The sequence below is a fragment of the Strix uralensis genome, chromosome 23 (assembly GCF_047716275.1).
Source record: "Strix uralensis isolate ZFMK-TIS-50842 chromosome 23, bStrUra1, whole genome shotgun sequence".
Lineage (NCBI taxonomy): Eukaryota > Metazoa > Chordata > Aves > Strigiformes > Strigidae > Strix > Strix uralensis.
In genome coordinates, this window is record NC_133994.1 from 7,367,329 (window position 1) to 7,389,490 (window position 22,162).

The 22,162-nt window shown below is 48.7% G+C and overlaps 4 protein-coding genes across 8 annotated transcripts in view; 3 read left to right on the forward strand and 1 right to left on the reverse strand.

Annotated features, from left to right (window-relative positions):
* Window positions 1-2: 2 nt before the first annotated feature.
* Window positions 3-4,305, forward strand: AKR7A2 (aldo-keto reductase family 7 member A2). The gene is made up of 7 exons (XM_074892762.1): window positions 3-313; window positions 1,186-1,373; window positions 1,860-1,964; window positions 2,492-2,588; window positions 2,689-2,788; window positions 3,107-3,236; window positions 3,789-4,305. Exons 1-7 carry the CDS (start codon window positions 115-117, stop codon window positions 3,948-3,950), a joined length of 981 nt encoding a protein of 326 aa, XP_074748863.1. The 5' UTR covers window positions 3-114; the 3' UTR covers window positions 3,951-4,305.
* A 241-nt stretch (window positions 4,306-4,546) lies between these two features.
* On the reverse strand, window positions 4,547-7,760 carry MRTO4 (MRT4 homolog, ribosome maturation factor). The gene is made up of 8 exons (XM_074892765.1): window positions 7,697-7,760; window positions 7,553-7,611; window positions 7,377-7,480; window positions 7,193-7,274; window positions 6,916-6,983; window positions 5,709-5,860; window positions 5,165-5,241; window positions 4,547-4,869 (listed from the first exon to the last, which is right to left on the reverse strand). The coding sequence occupies exons 1-8, from the start codon at window positions 7,722-7,724 to the stop codon at window positions 4,723-4,725; spliced, it is 717 nt and encodes a 238-aa protein (XP_074748866.1). The 5' UTR covers window positions 7,725-7,760; the 3' UTR covers window positions 4,547-4,722.
* A 90-nt stretch (window positions 7,761-7,850) lies between these two features.
* Window positions 7,851-19,597, forward strand: EMC1 (ER membrane protein complex subunit 1). Its single transcript, XM_074892661.1, has 23 exons — window positions 7,851-7,991; window positions 8,161-8,285; window positions 8,560-8,625; window positions 8,790-8,883; window positions 9,335-9,463; window positions 9,608-9,734; window positions 10,096-10,245; window positions 10,607-10,774; window positions 11,351-11,422; window positions 11,879-11,938; window positions 12,186-12,308; window positions 12,541-12,637; window positions 13,367-13,483; window positions 14,424-14,623; window positions 14,860-15,009; window positions 15,580-15,741; window positions 15,983-16,102; window positions 16,340-16,477; window positions 16,834-17,007; window positions 17,171-17,381; window positions 17,610-17,694; window positions 18,192-18,321; window positions 18,537-19,597. Exons 1-23 carry the CDS (start codon window positions 7,912-7,914, stop codon window positions 18,714-18,716), a joined length of 2,958 nt encoding a protein of 985 aa, XP_074748762.1. The 5' UTR covers window positions 7,851-7,911; the 3' UTR covers window positions 18,717-19,597.
* A 255-nt stretch (window positions 19,598-19,852) lies between these two features.
* Window positions 19,853-22,162, forward strand: part of UBR4 (ubiquitin protein ligase E3 component n-recognin 4) — a 78,904-nt gene continuing 76,594 nt past the window's right edge. For all 5 annotated transcript variants that reach the window (XM_074892656.1, XM_074892657.1, XM_074892658.1 and 2 more), the window contains exon 1: window positions 19,853-20,015. In XM_074892656.1, the coding sequence (XP_074748757.1) occupies window positions 19,882-20,015 (134 nt within the window). In that variant the 5' untranslated portion in view covers window positions 19,853-19,881. The remainder of the gene's footprint in view (window positions 20,016-22,162) is intronic.

Genomic DNA, 22,162 nt, shown 5'->3' on the forward strand with positions numbered 1-22,162 from the left:
AACGGGCGCAGCCGGCGCCGCGCTCCTGCGCATGCGCGCGCGGACCTTGCGCCGGCGGGCGGGGCGGGTGCTCTCCCCTCGCTCCGCGCATGCGCAGAGGCGGCGGCGGCAGCGATGGCGGCGGGGGGCGCGCGGCCCGGGGTGGTGCTGGGCGCCATGGAGGTGGGGCGGCGGGCCGGGCCCGAGGCCAGCGCCGCGCTGCTCCGCGCCTTCCTGCGGCGCGGATACCGCCTCCTCGACACCGCTTACATGTACGCGGGGGGCGAGTCCGAGCGCATCCTGGGCACGCTGCTGGCTGGCGGCACGGAGCCCGGTACGGCCGGCGACCGTCGCGGAGGGGGCTGGGGCGGGGCGGTCTCTAGGGAGAGGGGTCGTCCCTGAGGAGAAGGGTCTTCCCCCAGGCCTATTCCCTGAGAAAAAGGGTCTTCCCCGCCAGGCTGACCCCATTCCTGAAGAGAAGGGTCTTCCCGCCAGGCTGACCCCATCCCTGAGGAGAAGGGTCTTCCCCGCCAGGCTGACCCCATCCCTGAGGAGAAGAGTCTTCCCCGCCAGGCTGACCCCGTCCCTGAGGAGAAGGGTCTTCCCCCAGGCCTGTTCCCTGAGGAGAAGGGTCTTTCCGCCAGGCTGATCCCATCCCTGAGAAGGGTCTTCCCCCAGGCCTATTCCCTGAGGAAAAGGGTCTTCCTGCCAGGCTGACCCCATCCCTGAGGAGAAGAGTCTTCCCCCAGGCCTGTTCCCTCAAGAGAAAGGTCTTCCCTGCCAGGCTGATACCATATCTGAGGAGAATGGACTTCCCCAGGCCTATTCCCTCAGGAGAAGGGTCTTCCCTGCCAGGCTGACCCCATCGCTGAGGAGAAGGGTCTTCCCTGCCAGGCTGACACCATATCTGAGGAGAATGGACTTCCCAAGCCTGTTCCCTCAGGAGAAGGGTCTTCCCTGCCAGGCTGACCCCATCCCTGAGGAGAAGGGTCTCTGCTACTAGTGCTGATGCCTGGGCCTTGAGAAGGGCCTCCCTCTCTAGGGCTGACCTGCAGTCCCTGAGGAGAAGATTCTTCCCTGCTAGGCAGACATGGTTCCTGAGGAGAGGGGCCTTCCCTGAAACACCTGAAGCAACACTTCCATTATGCCCCTTAGCCCCATTCCCTTCCTGAACATTCCTGCTCATTTTTTCTTTCTCTCTGCCAGTGGAAGTCGCCACCAAGGCCAATCCCTGGGATGGGAAGACGCTGAAGCCTGAGAGTGTGCGATCGCAGCTGAACACATCCCTGGAGAGACTGAAGAGGGCGAGTGTGGAGCTCTTCTACCTCCATGCTCCTGACCACAGCACCCCGGTGGAGGAGACGCTGCGTGCCTGCAATGAGCTGCACAAAGAAGTAAAGTGAGAAGTCCAAGCCTGGACCATCTCTTGATTCCTTCCCACCACCTTTTTAAACCAGGGCTGCTTGCTCTGCCCTTCTGCAGCACCGGGTTTGTGCAACACTAAGGAAGAGGGAACACAGATGACCAGGGCAGAGCCAAACAACTGACGCTCTGTTGCATGTTCACGTGATGCACTTTGTTCTCGGAAGCTCTCGGAAACATTAGGACATCTGAACTTTGCTTTCAGCCGTGTTAACTGACTAGGTTAAGATTAGTGCTGGTAAAGGGTGAAGAAGAATTCCTGAATTGCATCAGTCTAATAGTGCCATTTAATTTGAACATAAACAAGGAAATATTTTTGTCAGGTCTTATAGTCATCTAGAAGAGGTGGACAGGGATGAGCTGGACTAAAATTTGGCAACTGTCCTTTTCACTGTGCATGTCTAGTTACAAATGCACTTTTAAAATCTGGAACTGAATACCCTTTTATTCCTCTGCAGGGAAAGTTTAAAGAACTCGGTCTGTCAAACTACGCAGCGTGGGAGGTCGCAGAAATCTGCACCATCTGCAAATACAACAACTGGGTGATGCCAACGGTGTACCAGGTGAGGGATGGGCGCTTGCCGTGATCCAGCACATCTTCTGTGGAGGTTATGATGAATCAAACCAAAAGAAGATGAAGGTTCAGATCAGAACAGCATATGGATGATTCTGCGTCCTTACAGCAATGGTCAGTTGCTGTGGGGAAGGGTCTGGGAGCCCCAGGTCTTGGAGCAGCCCCCAGGGTGCCAGATATAAACACAGAAAAGGAAGTTGCTGCAGTTAGTCTGGGACATCCTTTCAGGACACACATGACTCGAAAGCTGAGTGAAGTCACTTCTTGGAAAAAGCTGAGTACGCATTTGTTGCTTGAGTCAATGACTCCCTTGATGTGGAACTTAAAAGTTTTTGCATTATTTGCAATCCTTTAGAAAGTCTGTTCCTAAGCAGCTAATAACCTTTTGTGACCTGAAGCTGCTCTTCTGGATAAGAGTACTGTCAGGGAAGGGTGGGGAAAGGGCTGTTCCAGGTGCTTACGGTCCCTCTCCTGAGCTAGTGTTTGAGGTTCTTTGTCTCCCTCATCTTCGTGCAGGGTATGTACAACGCAACCACTCGCCAGGTGGAAGCTGAGCTGTTCCCGTGCCTGAGATACTATGGACTGCGGTTCTACGCCTACAATCCACTTGCAGGTACGGGGAGGGAAAGGGCAAGACTTTGAGACAAAAACATGCAAAATGGGGGCTGTAGAAGAGCCAACCCATCCCTAAACATGCTGCTGCCCCTTTGCAGGAGGGCTGCTGACCGGCAAGTACAAGTATGAGGACAAAGACACACACCAGCCCACTGGAAGATTTTTTGGGAATGACTGGGCTCAAGCCTACAGGGACAGGTTTGTTTTGAGCTGATAGAAGAGGAGGGAGACGCAGCAGGAATGGCTACATAAAAAACACCCACACTAATAATCAACCAAGAGGAAGCAGAATTGACCCAAGCTTGTGCAGTGATTACGTCTGCACGTGCGACTGGGGCTGTGGCTCATGACTGAGCTTTGCAGAGTGGTTTTTAGGCTCAACTTCCAGCTTACAGAGGGGGAACCGCAGGAGCCCTCAGAGGCTACGAAGGGCTGCGTGAAGCTTCCTGAAAGCCTTCTGTGCTTGCTTGGAATACAGATCTACAATTCACTGGAGGGTAATTTCTCTTCTTGCAGGTACTGGAAGAAGCACAATTTTGAAGGAATTGCCCTAGTAGAGAGAGCTCTGAAAGACGCTTACGGTTCCAGTGCACCGAGCCCGGCCTCCGCTGCGTTGCGCTGGCTGTACAATCACTCCAAACTGCAGGTAAGAGCTTGAGGTGGCTGTAGCCAGCACGGCACCGCTGGAACCTGGCAGCTGTGGCAGCACACAGGCAAGGAAACATCTGCCTACAAACACCTTATCTGTTAATTGCTATATCCTGTGGGCTTGGGGCGTTCTGAATTGAGCGTTGCTCTATGGACTCTGGCAGGAGCGAGGCAGCTCTGCATTTCCCCTCAGTATCCTGCGTTCATCGGATTGGAAGAAGTGGAAAATTTTAAGTGCCAGTTACTGGGATCTTGGCTTTCCACCCAGACAAGCTTCCCTGCAAGGAAGTAACTTCGCTTTTCATCAGACTAGGAAATGAATGGTTATATTCCCCATCTTCCCAAAATGTTCCCGTAGCCCCTCTGAAATAGGATTTGGCAGCTTTTGAGGAGTTGGCCTGACTTGGTAGATGTTCTGGCCTTGTCAAAGTTGTCAAAACATCCAGGAATTACTGGATGTTCTTTATTGGAAAGAAACGTTTAAAATTGGGTCTGCAGTGGTGTGGGAGGTTTTCTTTTGGGATCAGCAACAACTCTTCCTGCTTTCCAGGGTTCTCTGGGAGACGCAGTGATCATCGGGATGTCCAACTTGGAGCAGCTAGAGCAGAACCTTGACTACAGCGAAGAGGGTCCCCTGCTCCCGCCTGTTGTGGAGGCGTTCGATAAAGCCTGGAACCTGACGGCACACGACTGCCCCAACTATTTCCGCTAGAGACCAGGGTAGGGAGGAGAAAGTGGGTGTCGGGGGGGTGGATAATTGAGGACAAGTTTCTTGAAGCATGGGAGAGGTACTTACCCACCCTGCCCCTTTGATCGATGTGCAAATGGGTTGAGATTTTTTTCCTGTATTAATGAAGCTTTGTAGGATCCACTGCCACTTTCAGCACTTGTGCTGGGCCACGCCTTAGTCCTTCTCCCCGCGTGGACCTTCAGCTCTACGCAGAACACTATGATTTAAAGATGTGGTTGATTGGGGAAAATGGGCACCTACCTGGGGGAAGGCCTGAGTTCTGCTTTAACATGATCTTAAATAATTACATACAAGAATAAAACCTTTCTCTAATGCAGACCTCATCTCTTAACTGTTCCTATAACCTGCCTGGCATCTCCTCATCAGCGCTCAGTGACACTGAGCTGAACAGCTTTTTCTGAAGGTTTTTTCAGAACAAACCCTCAGCATCTTCCCCAGGTGTGCTGTGGCTAAATTGTGTTACATTTACATGCTTTCTGCCTGGCTTTCATGTTTGAGGTGGCATTGCCTCAGATCCTGGGGTAGTCAAACAGTAACAGGCAGCAGCGACAACCATCGGAAGTTTTATATACAGATTTATATTAAAAAAGCATAATTCGGTAATTTTTTATGAAGAACGTGTTTGAGCTGATCGTCCTCGTCCTCCTGGTGTAAACAGGGAAGGGAAACATCCTCCTCTTTTTGCCTCTAAAATAGAGTAAAACTGTCTGGTGTCCAAGCGTAAGGACTGCTGCTAGTCCTCGTTGCTGTCATCATCGTCATCCTCCTCTTCCTCCTCCTCTGCTGAGTCTCCCACAAGCTTCTGGAAGTCTCCCGTCTCAGAATTCCACAAAAATTTGATGGTGACTTTAAACTCCGCCATCTCATAGCCAAAGAGTTTCTAAGAAAGGACACAAATCTGTCATTCCTGCTTTATTGTCTCTGTGGCCAGCCTAGCAAAACCAGACAATAAACACCGCTTCCAGATGGGAACGGCAACGAAGCAGGAGCCAAAATAATTGCTGCAGAGTTTTAGCATTAGGAATGTGTAAGGATGTTTGCTGCGCCCCGCTAACCAGAAGTACTGCTCACCTTCGTCTGGGAGCTCGCACCCTCCAGCGGAATTAAACCAGTTAATTATTTTGTATCGGGGGAAACAGGGGCTGGCGCAGACACTGCGTTCCAGCATTACTCACCAGCACACGGGCTTGCTCGGGGGTGAGAACGTCCCCTTCTTTGCAGACTTCATAATCTGAAAGTAACGTCACCACTCCTGCAGGAACAAAAGCTCTTGAAATAAACTCACAAATACTAGATAAGCCCACCGAAATGTGGGGTGCAGAGCTAAGCCTCTCTCAAACACCGCCCTTTGTAGCTTACGCCTTTCCATGCAAATATTAGCACACCCCAAGAAGCTGGGAGAGATAAACTCTAAAGAAAAGCTCACATCTAGTTTCTGAGGGGGAAGCCAATGCGCTAGGTTAGGCTAGGCCTAGTTGTTTCCACTGAAAAAGGACGGCATCTTGTAGAAAGCTGGCTGTTTCACTCATCCTTTGACATCAGTTTGAGAAGAATGGTGCAAGAAGTATATAGTGAGTTCTAGCACCAGCTGAAGAAGGAGAAAGTTGTCCATCGCATTTTCTTCAAACTAAATTCTACTCGATTATTTAACCTTCTTCTTAAAAGATCTTATCAGCATAGATGAAAAATGAAGCTTACATTCTCAGCTGCTTCACATACCTTTCTTTAACGCCGTTGGCAATCCCAGCTGCCGTAACTGAGGCTCCATGGAGTGGGGGAACTGCTCCAAGGGCCCCGTGTCCAGGCTCACCGCGTACGTCGCCTTGTTCCCTGCACGGGCAAAGTCCACCTCTTTGAATTTGGAGAACCACCTGAGACAGAGACAGACGACGAGAGCTTTAGCTGTGGTAAAAACATCCCTTGGCTAAGACGGGGATTGCGGCGCAGCCTGCCATAACTTCTTCCCTGCTCGTGAGGGGATGGCAGAGAAAGATGAGTGGAAAAGCCTCATGAGATGATAGAATCACAGGATGGTCTGGGTTGGAAGGGACCTTAAAGATCACCCAGTTCCACCCCCCTGGGCAGGGACACCTTCCACTAGCCCAGACTGCCCAAAGCCCCGTCCAACCTGGCCTTGAACTCTTCCAGGGAGGGGGCAGCCACAGCTTCTCTGGGCAACCCGTGCCAGTGTCTCACCACCCTCACAGGGAAGAATTTCTTCCTTACATCTAATCTAAATTTACCCTCTTTCAGTTTAAAACCATTACCCCTCGTCCTATCCCTACACTCTCTGATCAAGAGTCCCTCCCCATTCCTTTAAGTCCCGGGAGGCCGCTCTAAGGTCTCCCTGGAGCCTTCTCGTCTCCAGCTGAACCCCCCCAACTCTCTCAGCCTGTCCTCACAGGGGAGCTGCTCCAGCCCCCCCAAGCATGTTCATGGCCTCCTCTGGCCCCGCTCGAGCAGGTCCGTGTCCTTCTGATGTTGGTGCCCCCAGAGCTGGACCCAGCACTGCAGGGGGGTCTCACGAGAGTGGAGCAGAGGTGAAGAATCCCCTCCCTGACCTGCTGGCCACACTGCTCTGGATGCAGCCCAGCACACAGGCAGCCTTCTGGGCTGCGAGTGCACATGGCTCATGTCCAGCTTTTCATCCACCAACACCCCAAGTCCTTCTCCTCAGGGCTGCTCTCCAGCCCCTCCTCGCCCAGCCTGGATTTGTGCTGGGGATTGGCCCGACTCATGGGCAGGACCTTGCCCTTGGCCTTGTTGAACCTCACGAGGTTTGCCCAGGCCCACCTGTCCAGCCTGCCCAGGCCCCTCGGGATGACATCATCACCGCTTTAAGAGAAACATCAGCAAGTGAAGTGGTTGCGTGGGAAAACGGCTGCTCAGCATTTCAAAGCCACAGCTGCGACAGACCCGTACTTACTCGTCCACCTCGTCTCTGGTGCGGTTAGTGAAGAGGAGACCGACCTCACCCCTCAGGTGTTTGCTGACCTGAAAGAGAGAAACTGCCCGTGGGACTCGGGCAGCACCAAGGGCTTATCCCTTAGTGTTCAGGTCCGTGCAGCTGCCAAAGCTCTGCTAATGACAGAGGTTTGTGTCGCGCTGCAGACCCGGGGCAGCTCCGCTGTCCCTTGACGTTTATTCCGTGACGCAGCCAAGTGAAGCCTTAGAATGTCACAGAAAAACCCCCCAGCCCTTACCTTGTGCAGATTCTCCTTGTACTCGCTGCTCGGCTCCCGTCCCAGCGCCACCATCATCACTTTGTTCTTCCCGAAGAAGATCCTGGGGCAGCGGGAGGAAGAGGAGGAGGAGGAGGCGGCGGCTGTCAGCTCCCAAGCCACGCTCCCCCTCGGGCAGCATCCCCCTGCCGCCGCCCCGGCTCACCTGCTGTGCTTCCAGGCGTTTCGGACATCCTTCAGCTTGTTATTCCTCATGTTGGCAACAGAAAAGACGAAGATGTATTTGTAGGTGTCCACGCACCGCCGGAGCTGGAAGGTACCGGTTAACCGGGAGAGAGAGAGGGGGGGACCGGGCACCGCGCCGGGCTGGGCCGCACTCACCTCGGCGATGAGCGCCTGCTTGGCCTCCAACCCCTTCCTGGGGGTCCGCGTCAGGGAGACTGCGGGGAGGAGAGCGGACAGGGCGCGTTAGGACGGGGAAGGAACGGAGAAGCGGGACGGGGAGTGGGGGGTCGCAGCGCTCACCCTTGCGGTCCCGCTTGGACTTCGGCATGGCGCCGCCGCCGTGCTTCGAGGCCCCCTCCGCGCCGCGCGGGCTGCTGGGAGTGCCCGCGGGCTGCCCCTCGCGCTGCCTGCATCCAGCCGGCGGTGCTCACGCGGGTTTTCCGCGCAGGCGGCGATGCGGGCGGCCCTTTGGCCTTGGGGCCCCCTCGGCGCCGGGAGCGCGGCCGGGCGCTGCCATGGCGGCGGGGCTGTGGGCGCTGCTGCTGTTGCCGCTGGCGGCCGCCGTCTATGAAGATCAAGTGGGCAAGTTCGACTGGTGAGTGCTGGGGAAAAGCCGGGGCGTCCCCACCGCGCCTCCTGCAAGCAGGCCCTGGGCCCGCTGTGCTGCCTCCTGCTGCAGCCGCCCGTCGGGCCTGCCCCCTCCCGCCCCCTCAGCGAGGCGTCCCGTTGTCCCGTCTCACCCTCGCTCGCTTTTCCTCTCCCAGGAGGCAGCAGTACGTGGGGAAGCTCAAGTTCGCCTCTTTGGAGGCCTCGCAGGGTTCGAAGAAGCTTATTGTGGCCACTGAGAAGAATGTCGTGGCCGCCCTGAACTCCAGGAGCGGTGAAATCCGTGAGTGAAGCAGGGTTCGGCTGTGGGGAGTACACCGGTTGCCCTTGGGCTAACGTGTCAACGAAGTTGCGTTACGTTTTCATACTGATAAATTAATGCTGGTGATACTGCTTTGGCAGGCTGCGAGGATTCAGCCAGCAGTTCAAAAGCTGTTGCTTAGGGCAGGCAGACTGTTCTCTGCATAAGCTTATTGCCATAAAGAGTCTACGCTTAATAACAAAGACATGCCTTTGGGGGAACAAGTCTTGTTCTCACTTAACTCTGTTTCTTTCAGTGTGGCGCCATGTGGACAAGGGAACCCCTGAAGGGGCAATAGATGCAATGATGATCCATGGACAGGGTAAGGAGAAGATGTGGATGCTGTGCTGGGGCTAGTAGTTGTCCTTGGATGTGGGATCTCAATCATGCGTTAGACTACAAGTTGAACTTGCCAGAGCTTATTGCCTTGTTGATCTGACACGGGATACGAGTTCTGTGTTCAACTTTTCTTAATTTCCTGGGCAGATGCCATCACTGTGTCCAATGCTGGACGTATTCTGCGTTCCTGGGAGACCAACATCGGAGGGTTGAACTGGGAGATGTCACTGGACACTGGCAGGTAGGTTTTTATGTCTGCACCGTCTCTCCCTTTGTAATCTTGGTCTAGGAAGGCAGAAAGGGGTTGTTGACTTGCATTATAGGGAAAAGTTAGTTAGATGTAAGGTTTCTGAAATAATATTTGTCTGAATTCCTTAGGAATGCCTGAACCTTGCAGTTAAAACTAATGTTGTTTCTATTTCTCAGCAAACCAGTAAGAGGAAGAGATACAAAGTTTTTTCATAGATAGGTTTTCTCTTTATTTATACAACCCTTCAACCTGCATCTGGTTTGGGGTGTTTGAACTCCAGCCTAATGCTTTTTATTGAGATCAGCAAGGATAGATGAAGTGGGTTATAAATTGTACTTCAGGACTGTGTTAAGCGATTGAAGAAGGTTTTCAAACAGAGTGGTGTGTTTTTTTTCCTAGAAGAAAATAATTTTCTAACTTACTGTCTCTGACTTGTGCTCAGTTTCCAGGTAGCTAGTTTGGTGGGGCTACAGGACGTGGTGAAATATGTGGCAGTCCTGAAGAAGGCAGCCATCTCTCTTCACTACCTTTCCAATGGGCACCAGAAATGGGTGGAACACTTACCAGAAAGGTAAGAATATGTTTTTAAGTAGAAGTCTAAACTTCTGATAGGGAGCCTGTTGCCTTGGAGAGGAAAGGATGCTGTAATTGCTTTATGTTTTTGAAGACAGTGATGTGAGAAAACAATGCTTCATGGTTGCTGCTTCTCTTGCAGTGAGAGCACTCAGTACCAGTTACTGTATTCCCATGGGACTGGAGTGATCCACGTGCTTGGAATTGTTCCCCAGAGCCACTTGAACATTTTAACGTTCAGTGTAGAAGATGGAGAAATTACAAAACAGGTAGTGCTCGATTGTGGCTCCAAAATACTGAATTTGACATTGACAAACGTACTTCCACCTAGATGGGCTGTGGTGTGCAGAGTAATTAATTGCTGTAGTACAGATAAGCTTCCCTTTCACTGTGGCGTTGCCTATGGGCCAATAAATGGATTTTACTGCTGAATGCCCTGGAAGCAAAACTGAATTAGACTTGCAGCTGTTAGTCAAGACCATCCTGGAAGTCTCAGGCTGATAAATAGTTTCTCCCAGGGTCATGGGTAAAAATAATTCTGACTTAAATTCTTGGTTGTGTCTAAGTTGGTTCTGTGAAAATTTTGTTGTATTGACAACTTCGTCTCTTTGTTTATGTCTCGCTTGGCAGATCAGAGTAGCAGCCCCGTGGCTGAAGAGCTTAAACGGTGTGTGCAGCGTGGTGGGGGAGGCGGTGCTGGTGTGCATGGACATGGGCACCCATTCGCTCTATGTTTGCTCCTTGGAGACAGAGCAGGAGATGAAGCAGATCCCGCTGCAGGTGAGAAGTGCTGAAAGAGTACGTGATTCGTTGTCCAACTAATTTGGTGCCTGACTGAGCCTGGCAGTGGGGGGAGGGGTTTCTATCGGTAAACTGCAGAATGACTGAGGAGGGGTGTGGGGGAGCATGATCCATAAATTGAAGGAAAGGAGAGAAAACTTTTTGTCTGTCTAATCATTCGTTCTGGATTGATGTCTTCAGAGCTTTGCTCCCATAGGAAGTAAGGCCTTGCTTCTGCTTTGTTTATCCTGATGTGGGGAAGCCTCTTCATAAAGCTTATATTGCTGTTGATAAAAGGAAGACATTGGTTTCAGTGATGATAAAGTTCTCATGGACACATGTGCTTGTCTCCCTGTCACAGTCACTCGACCTGGAGTTTGCTGATGGCTTCCAGCCCAGGATATTGGCCACTCAACCCAATGTAATCAGCCCTTCACGGACTCAGTTCTTCCTGCAGCTGTCTCCGAGCCACTTCTCTCTGCTGCAGTACAAACACGGGCTGCTCAGCCACCTTCGGGACTTCCAGCAGGTACCCAAGATAAATGTACTCAAGCAAGAGGGCCAACTACAGCTTAAAATTCTTTCAAGCAGACGCTTCTGTACTAAGTGTTCTGAACAAGCTGCTGAGCCTCTCATTTCAATTGTGCTCTTGGCTGCAACACGTGAAAACCATTTGATTTCACTTATACTAGCTGCTGAAATATTTCCAGACAGCAGCGTAGGTGTGCTTTGGTGCCAATAGCTGTCGGCATCAGGGTAGTTTCCTGGTTTTGAGGTGGACAGAGAGATGCGTGTCTACAGCAGTACTTAGGTTTTGAGTTTTTTTGGTTTTTTGTTAGGTTTTGAAAAGCAAACAAGCTTTAAAAAGCTCAGTAACACTGGGCATAATGGTTTAAAAACCTGTGGCAGGTCAACATGTTTCCTCTTTATGAGAAGTATTTTCAGTCTTATAAGAGGTAATTTTTTTTTATTTGGTGAAACAGTGATTGCAAGATCATCTGGTTTTAATTCTAGTATGGCTTAATTGGCTGCACAGGTAGTTTTTGGTGGGATTTGGGGATTTTCTTGTTTGTGTTATGATTTTCTGCTGTTTTTTTCATTTCAGGCAGCTCTGGTGAGTTTTGCAACAACTGGGGAGAAAACTGTGGCTGCTGTCCTGACCTGCAGGAGTGAACTGGTCAGCACCATTTCCCTGTACTATATAACCAGCACAGCTCTAGTGTGGATATGCACTGGGGGTGGGTTCCACGAGTGTTTTCCTTCACAGGCCCAGGGATGGGTAGGAACTTGAGGAAAAGGAAGATTTAATTAGCTTCTCAGAGATACGAAGACAATTGTAATGCAAGCAGGTCTTGATTGCATCCAGCTAAGGCTGTCCCTGGCTCGGTGAAGCACACTGTCCTGTGCGCAGTGAGCATGTAACCTGGGAATTGGCTTTACTGATCCACAGAAGATTTCAGTTCTTAGGGGTACCGAACTTAGCAAGGTTTCATTTTTATCAGAAATAGAATGGAACAGAACTGTTTCCTGCCTGTTTTCAAACTGAGACATGTCAGACACTCAAAAAACCTAAATTTTTTTGTACTGTTACTGGGGTCTGCAGCCATGTTATCTCTTCTCATCCTCGTTTCAGAAACCTGGAAGTTCTGATGACCTTCATGCTGGAAGTACTCTGGAGGATTCCCGGAAGCAGGTATAAAGCTCACTTCTTTCCAAGAACAGTAGAAGTTTTTGACAGTCCATTTTATTTGTTTGCATGCAGGAACAGAATGAAAAAAGAGTTACACCATCTTTTTGGAGCCTGATGCTTTGTAGCAGCTCCATATATATATAATCTAAAAATATCTTGAACCTTCAGTTCTTGCTGAATATGAAATCCTCCTGCAGAATTTGGTGTGGCATGTATGTTTAACTCAGCTATTTTCTGGCTGTTGTTATAGGAATCCTTAACCTGTTCTAATCAAACCTACAATATTAATCTCTACCTGGTTGAAACTGGACAAAGATTGTTGGATACCACAATTACCTTTACCCTGGAGCAGAGCGGTGCCAAGCCACAGCAGGTGAGCAGGGAGAGATTATTTCAGTCCTGTGCTTTCTCAGACCTGCAGTGCCCTCCCTACCCTGATTTGGCAGGGTTGGTAGAGCCCTTCAGACAAGGTGGAAAGATTCTGTGGATGTGCTGGATTACTGCATGTAATCAAACTGTTCACTCTTTTTTTTCTCCTGAGAGTTCTGTTTTGTGCAAGGAGATGTGATCATTAACCTTGCTGTTTTACTTGCTCTTTCTTCCAGCTATACATCCAAGTTTTTCTGAAGAAGGATGACTCTGTGGGCTATCGAGCCTTGGTGCAAACAGAAGACCACATGCTAATATTCCTCCAGCAGCCAGGTAACAGGCGCAGACAGCTAGCTCACTCCATATTTAACAGTGCACAAGAAAAAAATTCTAAGTCCCAAATTACTGTATTTTATCATTTCTTTCTTTGGAAACTGACAAAAATGAATTTAACTGTTCTAAGTCCCATGAAAGATACTGGAGACTCTTTCACCCGCACGAGACATTTCATCTGAGAAAACAGTTCTGCAATGTTCTCTGTGTAGACAGAGCCTTTGAATTTCATGGGTTTTCTGCAGATTTTGAAACTTTGTAGGATGAGAGTCTAAGTCCTGTTGTAGATCTTCTTCAAAGTTTCTTCGGAAAAGTTTCTCATGGCAAAAATGTTAATTTGCAGGAAGGGTTGAAACTCCATCTCACTGACATGAATTTTCTAGGATTTAAAAGGCATCCAGGTGTTCACACTGTGTATCTCTTATTTTAGATAGACTTAATGACTGTAACCCTTTTAAAACATCAGATTGCTTTTACTGTTCCTGTGGGGTTTTTTTCAACAGTGGCTCCAGTTGCATAAAGTATTTGTCTTTTATGACATAGCTAATCACATGAGATTAGATAGATATAAGCTATTTTGCATTTTGTTAAGGTCAGTGATTTGTATTTGTAGGGCCCACTGGAAGATGCTTCTATGCTGAGTGACGAGTTTTCCTCCAAAAGTCTATTCCCAGATTTTTCCAATTTCCAAGTTGATTTTTCCAATATTCTACTCATTTTTCTTTCTAGGAAAAGTTGTATGGAGTAGAGAGGAGTCACTAGCAGAAGTGGTAAGCTTGGAGATGGTGGATCTACCTCTGACAGGTGCACAGGCTGAGTTGGAGGGAGAATTTGGAAAGAAAGCAGGTATGTCATAGACTTAATAGAATTACCTTTAGGCATGTGATTTGGTTTGTTTTTTTTCCTGAAAAAATGTATTTATTGTTTTCATTTTCATCTGAGCTGAGAGTTACAATTCGAATCTCTACTGATGGCGATAAAAATGAGCAGAAATAAACGCATTTCTCTCTAAACTTTTGAAGTCCAATGCCAAGTGCAGATGTCACGAGCATATTACAGTGTTACATTCAAAAAACAGCAGCGGTAGGAGGGATTTTGGCCATCTCTCCTAAATATTTCCCTTTGACCCTTTCTGGAAAACTCATTTGCAATAGCTTTTGTTTTTGCTTTGTTTTGTGTTTTCTTGCTGTCCTGGATGCAGCCATTCAAGGTAACCTCAGATTGCATGCAGTGTTTTCTAATACTTCTGACTAATGTTTCTTAGTAGAATTTGATCTCCTCTCTGCTTGCTTTCCTCAGTGGTGAAATATAGTTGAAGTCTGGTGTTCTGCTTATTTTGAGAAGCTAAATATAAACCCTGATTGGGCAGAATGAAGTATTTTTTTACTTCAGGGGCTTCTCTTGCTCTGAGTAATGAGTGCAGAGGGAGATATAGACCTTACAGGTGGGTGAGCTTTAGGTGGGCACTTGCTGTGAGTGTACCAGTGAGAAAGAAGGAACACAAAGGAGGAGATGATGTACTCTGCAGGAATTTGCTTTCAGTTGATGAGAGCATCTTTTGGAATGAGATATACCGCTGTGAAGTGGGAAAAGGTTGGTAAATGCCAGGGTCTATCACAAAAATGGTAACTATAGCTCTGCTACTCTGGAGTGGGAAGCAGAGGCAAAGAATTATCACAGGTTTATGCATGGCAGCATTTCTTCTACTGGCTGAGACCATAATTTCAATTATGGAGTGGGATGTAATGTTTTTTCCCTCTTGGTACCACTGTTGGTCTATTTGCAGATGGTTTGCTGGGGATGTTCCTGAAGCGGCTGTCCTCCCAACTTATCCTGCTGCAAGCCTGGACTGCCCATCTTTGGAAGATGTTTTATGATGCCAGGAAACCCCGGAGCCAGATTAAAAATGAGATTAACATTGACAATTTGGCCAGAGATGAATTCAACCTCCAGAAAATGATGGTGATGGTCACCGCTTCGGGAAAGGTGAGGGAGCCAGGAATCTGTTTCTAGATGGTAGCAAAGAGTCTCAGCTCTGAATTCCCACCCCTGTTTTTCGCCAGGCTTGGGCAGAATGTCACGAGGAGATGTGCAGAATATTGGTACCTTTGGAGAGGGACTAAGACTCTTCTTTCTTTGCCATATCCTAAAGAAAGATTCAGTGCTTAAACACAAGAGGTGTGTTGTTCTAAACTTTGGCTTTACTGTGTCTCTTTGCTCAGCTTTTTGGTATTGAAAGCAGTTCTGGCACCATCCTGTGGAAGCAGTATCTCAGGAATGTGAAACCGGGCTCCTCCTTCAAGCTGATGGTCCAAAGAACAACAGCCCATTTCCCACACCCCCCACAATGTACCTTGCTTGTTAAGGACAGGGTGAGTCCCTTTCCTCTATTCCACCTCTGAACCTGCTTAGCATGGACATCCGCCCTTTGAAAGGGCAGAAGGAAGCATCTTTTTGGGTATGACCTGGTTATCTCTGACGTGGGGATAGGAGAAGATTGAGAGCTGGAGGGAAGCAGACATGCAATCCTAAAGAATTTAAGGATGCTCATTGTGAAGCCTTCTGTCGAAACAAGGAAAATAATTTCATCCCGTTTCTTTGGTCATTGAGTTAAATCATGTGTGGTCTCCATTAGCCAGGTGACGATGGCTGTCCTTTAGCTAGCTGCAGGAGGTTTTGTACGCCCTACATGGGGGAGGAGGAGACATTACTTTGTGTTGAGACTGCCTCAGCAGGTGGCAGGTGGGATTTAGTTACAGTGTTATGCCATGGTACGGCTTTGGTAGAGAAATGTGAGCTAGAGTATATGTGGGTCCAAACAGAATATTTTGAGGATGAAGTAGCTGAATCCAGCTGAATTAATAGTCAACATCAGCAAGTAACAGGTAGAAAGCCAGCTCTCTTATCCACCTTTGAAGTTTTGCATCTTGTTTGTTGTTTAGGAAACCAAAATGAGCTTTCTGTATGTCTTTAACCCCATCTTTGGGAAGAGAAGTCAAGTAGCTCCCCCTGTTTTGAAGCGTCCAATTCTTCAGACTTTGCTTCTGCCTATTATGGATCAAGACTACGCCAAAGTACTGCTCTTGATTGATGATGAGTACAAGGTAAATTGCTTTGCCTGGAGGCAGTTTTCTTTATGTTCTGGTTAATTATTCCCCTCCCTTTTGGAGCAAGATTGAAAAAAAATGCTGTTGAGTCACATTTCACACAAAATTATGAGGCTATTCTGGTAAAACAGACCTCATCCTGATAAACATGTTTGAAATAATCTTTCGGTGTTGCTTTCTTTTTTTTCTTTTGTGTCTCAGTTGGTTTTTAACCTGTGTTTCAATTCTTCTTTTCCAGGTTACAGCTTTCCCAGCAACTAAAAATGTCCTTCGCCAGTTAGAAGAAATAGCCCATTCTATCTTTTTTTATCTAGTTGATGCTGAGCAGGGAAGACTCTCTGGATTCAGGCTAAAAAAGGTATGGAAGACTCATTACAGTTTAAGTGATGTCACTTTCCTAAATGTCCTCTGGATAACAATATATCTCTCCATTTGGTTTACGGAGTTTTGCTCAGAATAGAAACAGTTCAGCCTCAAAATGTGCTTAAGAAACTTAAAATTCAAAAGCAGAGAAAGGTCCCAGTGTCTTTATTGGTGGAGATGGTGTCTTTTGAGGACAAGATAAAACCTCCTACGTCATGCTTTTTGCTTGCAGGACCTGACAACAGAGGAGAGCTGGGAGGTGATTATACCCACCGAAGTACAGAGGATCGTGACTGTGAAAGGGAAGAGGTCCAGCGAGCACGTGCACTCCCAGGGCCGTGTGATGGGAGACCGCAGTGTTCTCTATAAGGTGTCGTTGGAACTTTTTGTTGACTTTTTGTTGATGCATTTTCTCACGGGAAGATCTCAGCACCGTTCTAGGCACTACATTGAGATTAATTGCCCTGCGGTGCGTTTTTTTTTATATATGCATCAGTATCCGTAACCCTCTGCAGAAGATGCTAATTTTGGTAGAGATTTCTTGTATAAAATGTTTTATATGCAACTATGTCAGTCACACATCTGATGATTGGGAAATATCTGCTTGATTTCTTCAGGTGCTAATAAGTTACTTTGCTAATTATATGCCTAGTCCCAGATGAAATACAGATGAACAGTGGCACTAAAGTGTGGGTCTCAGTTGGGTTTTTTTAACTTTTTCTCTAGTCCTTGAATCCAAACTTGCTTGCTGTGGTGACAGAGAGCACAGATACGCACCATGAGCGTACTTTCATTGGAATATATCTGATTGATGGAGTCACAGGCAGGATCATCCACTCATCAGTACAGAAGAAAGCAAAGGGGCCTGTGCACATGGTGCATTCAGAGAACTGGGTGGTGGTAAGAAGTTATTCTTATCTTATTGTTCTTTACGTTTGGGAGGTAGGGGCCGTTGCTGACCCTGTATGGAGAAGACTTTTTGACCATTCTCTGTGATTTCCTGCTCCCTCTGTGTTATTGACTCTGCTTGCCATGTCTTCCTACAAATCTTTTCTCGTTTCAGTACCAATACTGGAACACGAAGGCACGTCGGAACGAGTTCACTGTGCTGGAGCTGTATGAAGGGACGGAGCAATATAATGCCACAGCCTTCAGTTCCCTTGACCGCCCGATTTTACCTCAGGTCCTCCAGCAGTCTTACATCTTCCCATCTGCTATCAGTGCCATGGAGGCCACCATCACTGAGCGTGGCATCACCAGCCGTCACTTGCTCAGTAAGTACACGCTATTCTGTTCTGAATGTGCTTCTGCTACTTGCACAAGCCAGGTTTCACACTAAAACCCAAGCAAAATGGAGTTTACTGCCAAAAAAATCCTGCCTGTGGGCTGCCCTGCACTCCCAGTAAGTTCAGGGAAAAGCACAAGGAGAGCATTTATGTTAGGTGTTAGAAAATGCTGTCAGAAATGGCCATTTTTAAGATGCTTTTTTTTTTAATGCACAGTTGGGCTTCCCTCCGGGGCCATCCTCTCCCTTCCAAAGGCTCTGCTGGATCCTCGCCGCCCGGAGATCCCTACGGAACAAAGCAGGTAAGGAAAGCGTGATGACAGCTGTTCTAATGCACCTTGGAAGAGGGATGGATTTTTGTGTGCAAAACAGTGGTGTGAAGTAGAACAACTTGTCCTGGACAGATCGAGGGCGATTCTTGCATGAAATTAAGTGAGGTTGCTTTGTTTCCTGTCTATGACAATGGAATAAATTTGTCTGTAATGCAGCAGGTCTTATCATTAGCAAAACCAGCCTGTTGTCTGCACTCTTAAGAAGCAGCAGTCTGAGTAACTCTCTGAAGTTTTTAGAATCACACTTATTTTTCAAACTTCAGAAGCCTGAAAGGAGGCTGCTGCAGTGTGGTGTGACCCAGCTGGCATGTTTGATTTTCATTCTGCAGCAAAAATGAATCTGCACTGGGAAAAGCTGCTAAATTTGCTGTTTCAAGTCAGCCTGTGATAATCAGACTAGGAGATGCAGATGATGTCCTCCGTGTGCTGTTTGACTGGGTTTTGATTTCTCTTTAAATGCCTTTTAGAGAAGAGAACCTGATTCCATACTCTCCTGATGTGCAGATCCACGCCGAGAGGTTTATCAACTACAATCAAACCATATCCCGGATGAGAGGGATTTATACAGCCCCCTCCGGCCTAGAGTCTACTTGTTTGGTGAGTACAGGGCGGAGGATTCAATACAGGGGAGTTTGGGAGTAGAGCAGCGTGATACCGTAGCCTGGGCTTGGAGATCTGCAACTTCCCATCATCTGGCTGCTCACTGCTTAAACATTTCTTCTTTTAATCAGAAGTGTAGACCTGAGTCAGTCATTTTTGATGTGGTTTTATGCTCAAAGCTGCATTACCAGCTCATGATCTCGTCTCTTCAGGTTGTTGCATATGGCCTGGACATCTACCAGACCCGAGTGTACCCATCGAAGCAGTTTGATGTCCTGAAAGACGACTATGACTACGTGCTGATAAGCAGCGTCCTCTTTGGGCTGGTTTTTGCTACTATGATCACCAAGAGACTTGCTCAGGTGAAGCTGCTGAACCGTGCCTGGCGGTAAGGCCGCGGGTGAAGGGAAGGCTGAGGCTGGAGAAGGTATCTGAGATCTGGACTGGCTGAAGATCTGCCACCCCGCATCACCACTGGGTTCAGTTAGAAATTCCAGCTGGCATGACTGATGGATGCAAACATCTGTATTACGTTTTTGCTGGAAGATATTTGGGAGGAAAAGCTGCTAGCACAACTAATGATACACTGCTTACATGTCTCCCAGTGAGAAGAAATGAGAGAGATGGAATAGAGACGTCAGTCTGTTACAACTAAAAAAGAACTCTCCCAAACCTCCGTTAAAGCCCTAAAATCTGCCATCGTGTCATCTGCCTGATGTTAATGAAGATAATACTAAGGATGTGTGTCCTCTCGATCCTTGCCTCTTCCTCAGCGCCAGCCGGGACGAGCGTCTCGGCAAGAGGAGGATTGAGGGATTGTTGGCTGCTGTGATGTGAATTGCTAGACTTGGTAACGCGCGAGCTGCTCTATGTGAGGCCTGAGAAGAGGAGGAGACGTTGGGTCATTTTGTTAGGAAGAAGGTTAGAAATTGGGTGGATGTCGGTGGGAAACGGCCTCATCCCTTAATCAGGGACTGGGAGGAATGTGAACATAAAGTCTCTCCACGTTCTTTATTTATCATGATGGTAACATTAGTTCCTTCCCATTTTTTTAAAATGTTCCCGTATTTGACGTACAACACCGGGATTAAGGTGTGGTGGTTCAGGAGTGACGAACCTCGCACCTCCGGATAACGGCCGTTAACTTTGTACCTGGATTGAAATTGTCATAATCAAGTTTCGCAGCGAGTGGTGCCCCCGTGAGAGGCCGTGTCCTGTGGGCCGCCTCCCCTCTGTGCAGATCGCCTCAATAAAAGCCCAGTGCTGAGGAGCAGTAAGTGGGTTTTTTTCCCTCTTTCGGGCTGGCTGAAGCCCCGACCCTGGCGCTGCCCCCGGGGCGCGGCCGGCCGCACCGCGCATGCGCCGCCACCAAAGTTGCTGACTCATGTACTGCGCAGGCGCCTGGGCCGGGCTCTCCTCGTCCAATCGGGAGGCGCGGCGCCCGCGTGGGCCTTGCGTCACTTCCTGTCTGGCGGCGCGCGGGGGGAGGCACTTCCGGCCCGCAGTCCCCCCCCCCCTCCGTCGCCGCGGCCCCCCCTCACCCAGCGGAGCGGCAAGATGGCGGCGGGCGGCGGCGCGGGGGCCGCGGCGGAGCCGGGCTGGGAGGTGGCCGTGCGGCCGCTGCTCTCCGCCTCCTACTCGGCCTTCGAGATGAAGGAGCTCCCGCAGCTGCTAGCCTCGGTTATCGAGAGGTGAGGGCTCACTTACCGGGGGCGGGGGGCGGCCCGGGCCCTGCCTTCCTTCCCTCAGCGCCGTTCCCTCAGGGAGGGTGTCCGGCGGCGGGGAGCCCCTCGGAGTTAGCGCTGGGGGCGGAGGGGGAGGAGGTACCGCTGACGGTAGCCGGTGTGGGGCTGCGGGGGGCGACTGAGGGGCGTCCCTGGTCGGTGTTGGTCAGGGGACAGCAGCGGGGCTGGGCCGGTGGCCAGCGCCTGCTGGAGCTGCTGGGGAAAAAGGGAGCCCCGAGCAGCGTCCAGGGAGTTACTCACGCCCAGCCTCCTCCCGGTTTCCTGGGGACTGGGAGGCTCTCGGCGTGGTGCCCTTGGGACCTAATAAGCGGGGATGAGGATGCACGCCCGGCTGTTCACGTTGGCTGCTGCTCGGCCACAGCAAAAGCACCTTTGACAGTTACCCCGCGGAGAGGCTTCGGGACTGTTCTTGCGTTTTTGTTTTTGTTCAAGCGCATTACGGTTTTGCAGGCTGTGGGGTGAAAATTGTTGTCTCACCTGGCCTGGCTCCTCTAGTGACAGACTCCGGGGTGGGGGGGCATTGGGAGGCATTGACTTCTTTTTAGGTTTCTACCTAAATGAAATACTGCTCGCAGCTCAAGGAGAAATAAAGCTGAAGCAAATCAAGTCTGCCTTTTCTTAACCAGAAAGGTTAGACTCGGAGCACAAGAGTACTCACTGGAGCTATTTAATTGAACTTACAGCTTATTTTATGGTCTAGAACACTAAGGTCAAATGCCACAACATTATGCTCAGTTACAAAGATAAAACGCTGACCACAGTAAGTTGTTAGGAAATAAAAAATAAACACTGCGCTAGGGAAGATGATAAAGTAAAGCCTTGTGGTATTTTGCTTAATATAGAATGGCTAAGTGTACAAACAGTGGATGCTTCAAATTAGTGTTCTGTGCTTATATACAGATAGTAGTGGTTCACCTAGAAACCTGCATATACTCAACATTTGTGTGATTTGGGCAGTTCTTAGGCTAATTTTTTAGGGTCCGTTTCAGCTTTACTTGTCCTTGTGGAGCTCTGCTGTCACTGTGCTTGAAGTTCATTATTGGAGTTTTTCAGCAGAAGAATATCACAGAAACACTTAAGTGGACACACTTGACTTGGGAGAGGTCTGTTTCCTCCATTAGTGAGAATGATGGTTCCATTTTCCACTTGACACAGCAGTTTGCTGCCTTGGAGTAGCGCTGCCCTGAGGTTTGAGTTGTGTGCCTGATGCTGCCTGTGTTTCAGACCCGGCAGGACTTAACGCGAGCACGAGGCCTGTGGGGTCTTGCAGGACAGTATCTTTTATTTCATGCCTTGATGTAACGTGGCAAATCATGGAGAAAAAAATTACAGCTTGTTTGAGTTTGGAGCCACGCTCTTCTGTGCCGAACAAATAATCGATCTTTAGGTTTCTGTTCTAAAATATTTTATCTTTTCAACTTATTTTTAGAAGATGATTGTTAGCTCTTGTAGTGAGACTGTTGGTTGACACCACCTGCAGAGTGGCTGGATTTCCTGATAAATAAACATGGTGCAATGGCAGCAAAATCACTAACATTCTTTTCAAAATAAACTCCTTTTTTTAATGACTCTTATATTTCATTTTTAAGTTTAAGCATCATCAAGTTACTGGAATTCCCCTGTTAGCAGGTATATGCAAGAATTGATAGATTTTGGCCTCTTCCTTGACATAAATTACAGAAATGCTGACTTAGAAAGATGCAACTGAAGTGGAACACAGTTTAGAAAGTCTGTGACAGTCAAATGAGGCTGGTGTTCAGGGAAGGGTTTTCAGCAGGGGGAGAACTCCTGCACCTGCTGCTGTGCCTTTTCAAGGAAGAGGCTGCTTTTGCGCCTGCTGCCTTACATAAAGGCTCTATTTCGGGCCTGTTTAAGGTTTGGAAGCAGAACTGAGAAAAGAGGTGGTATTTGCTGCTGACGTGTTAGATTTGATGTTGACACGGAGGCTTCTCACTTGGTGTCAGTAATGAGTTTCCCTGGGAAGCAAATGTTATTTAAGCAATAAATCACAGTAAAATAGCTGAAAGTTATTATTAAATCTCACTATATATGCAAAAGAACACTCTAGCATATCACAGATGAAACTCTTATCT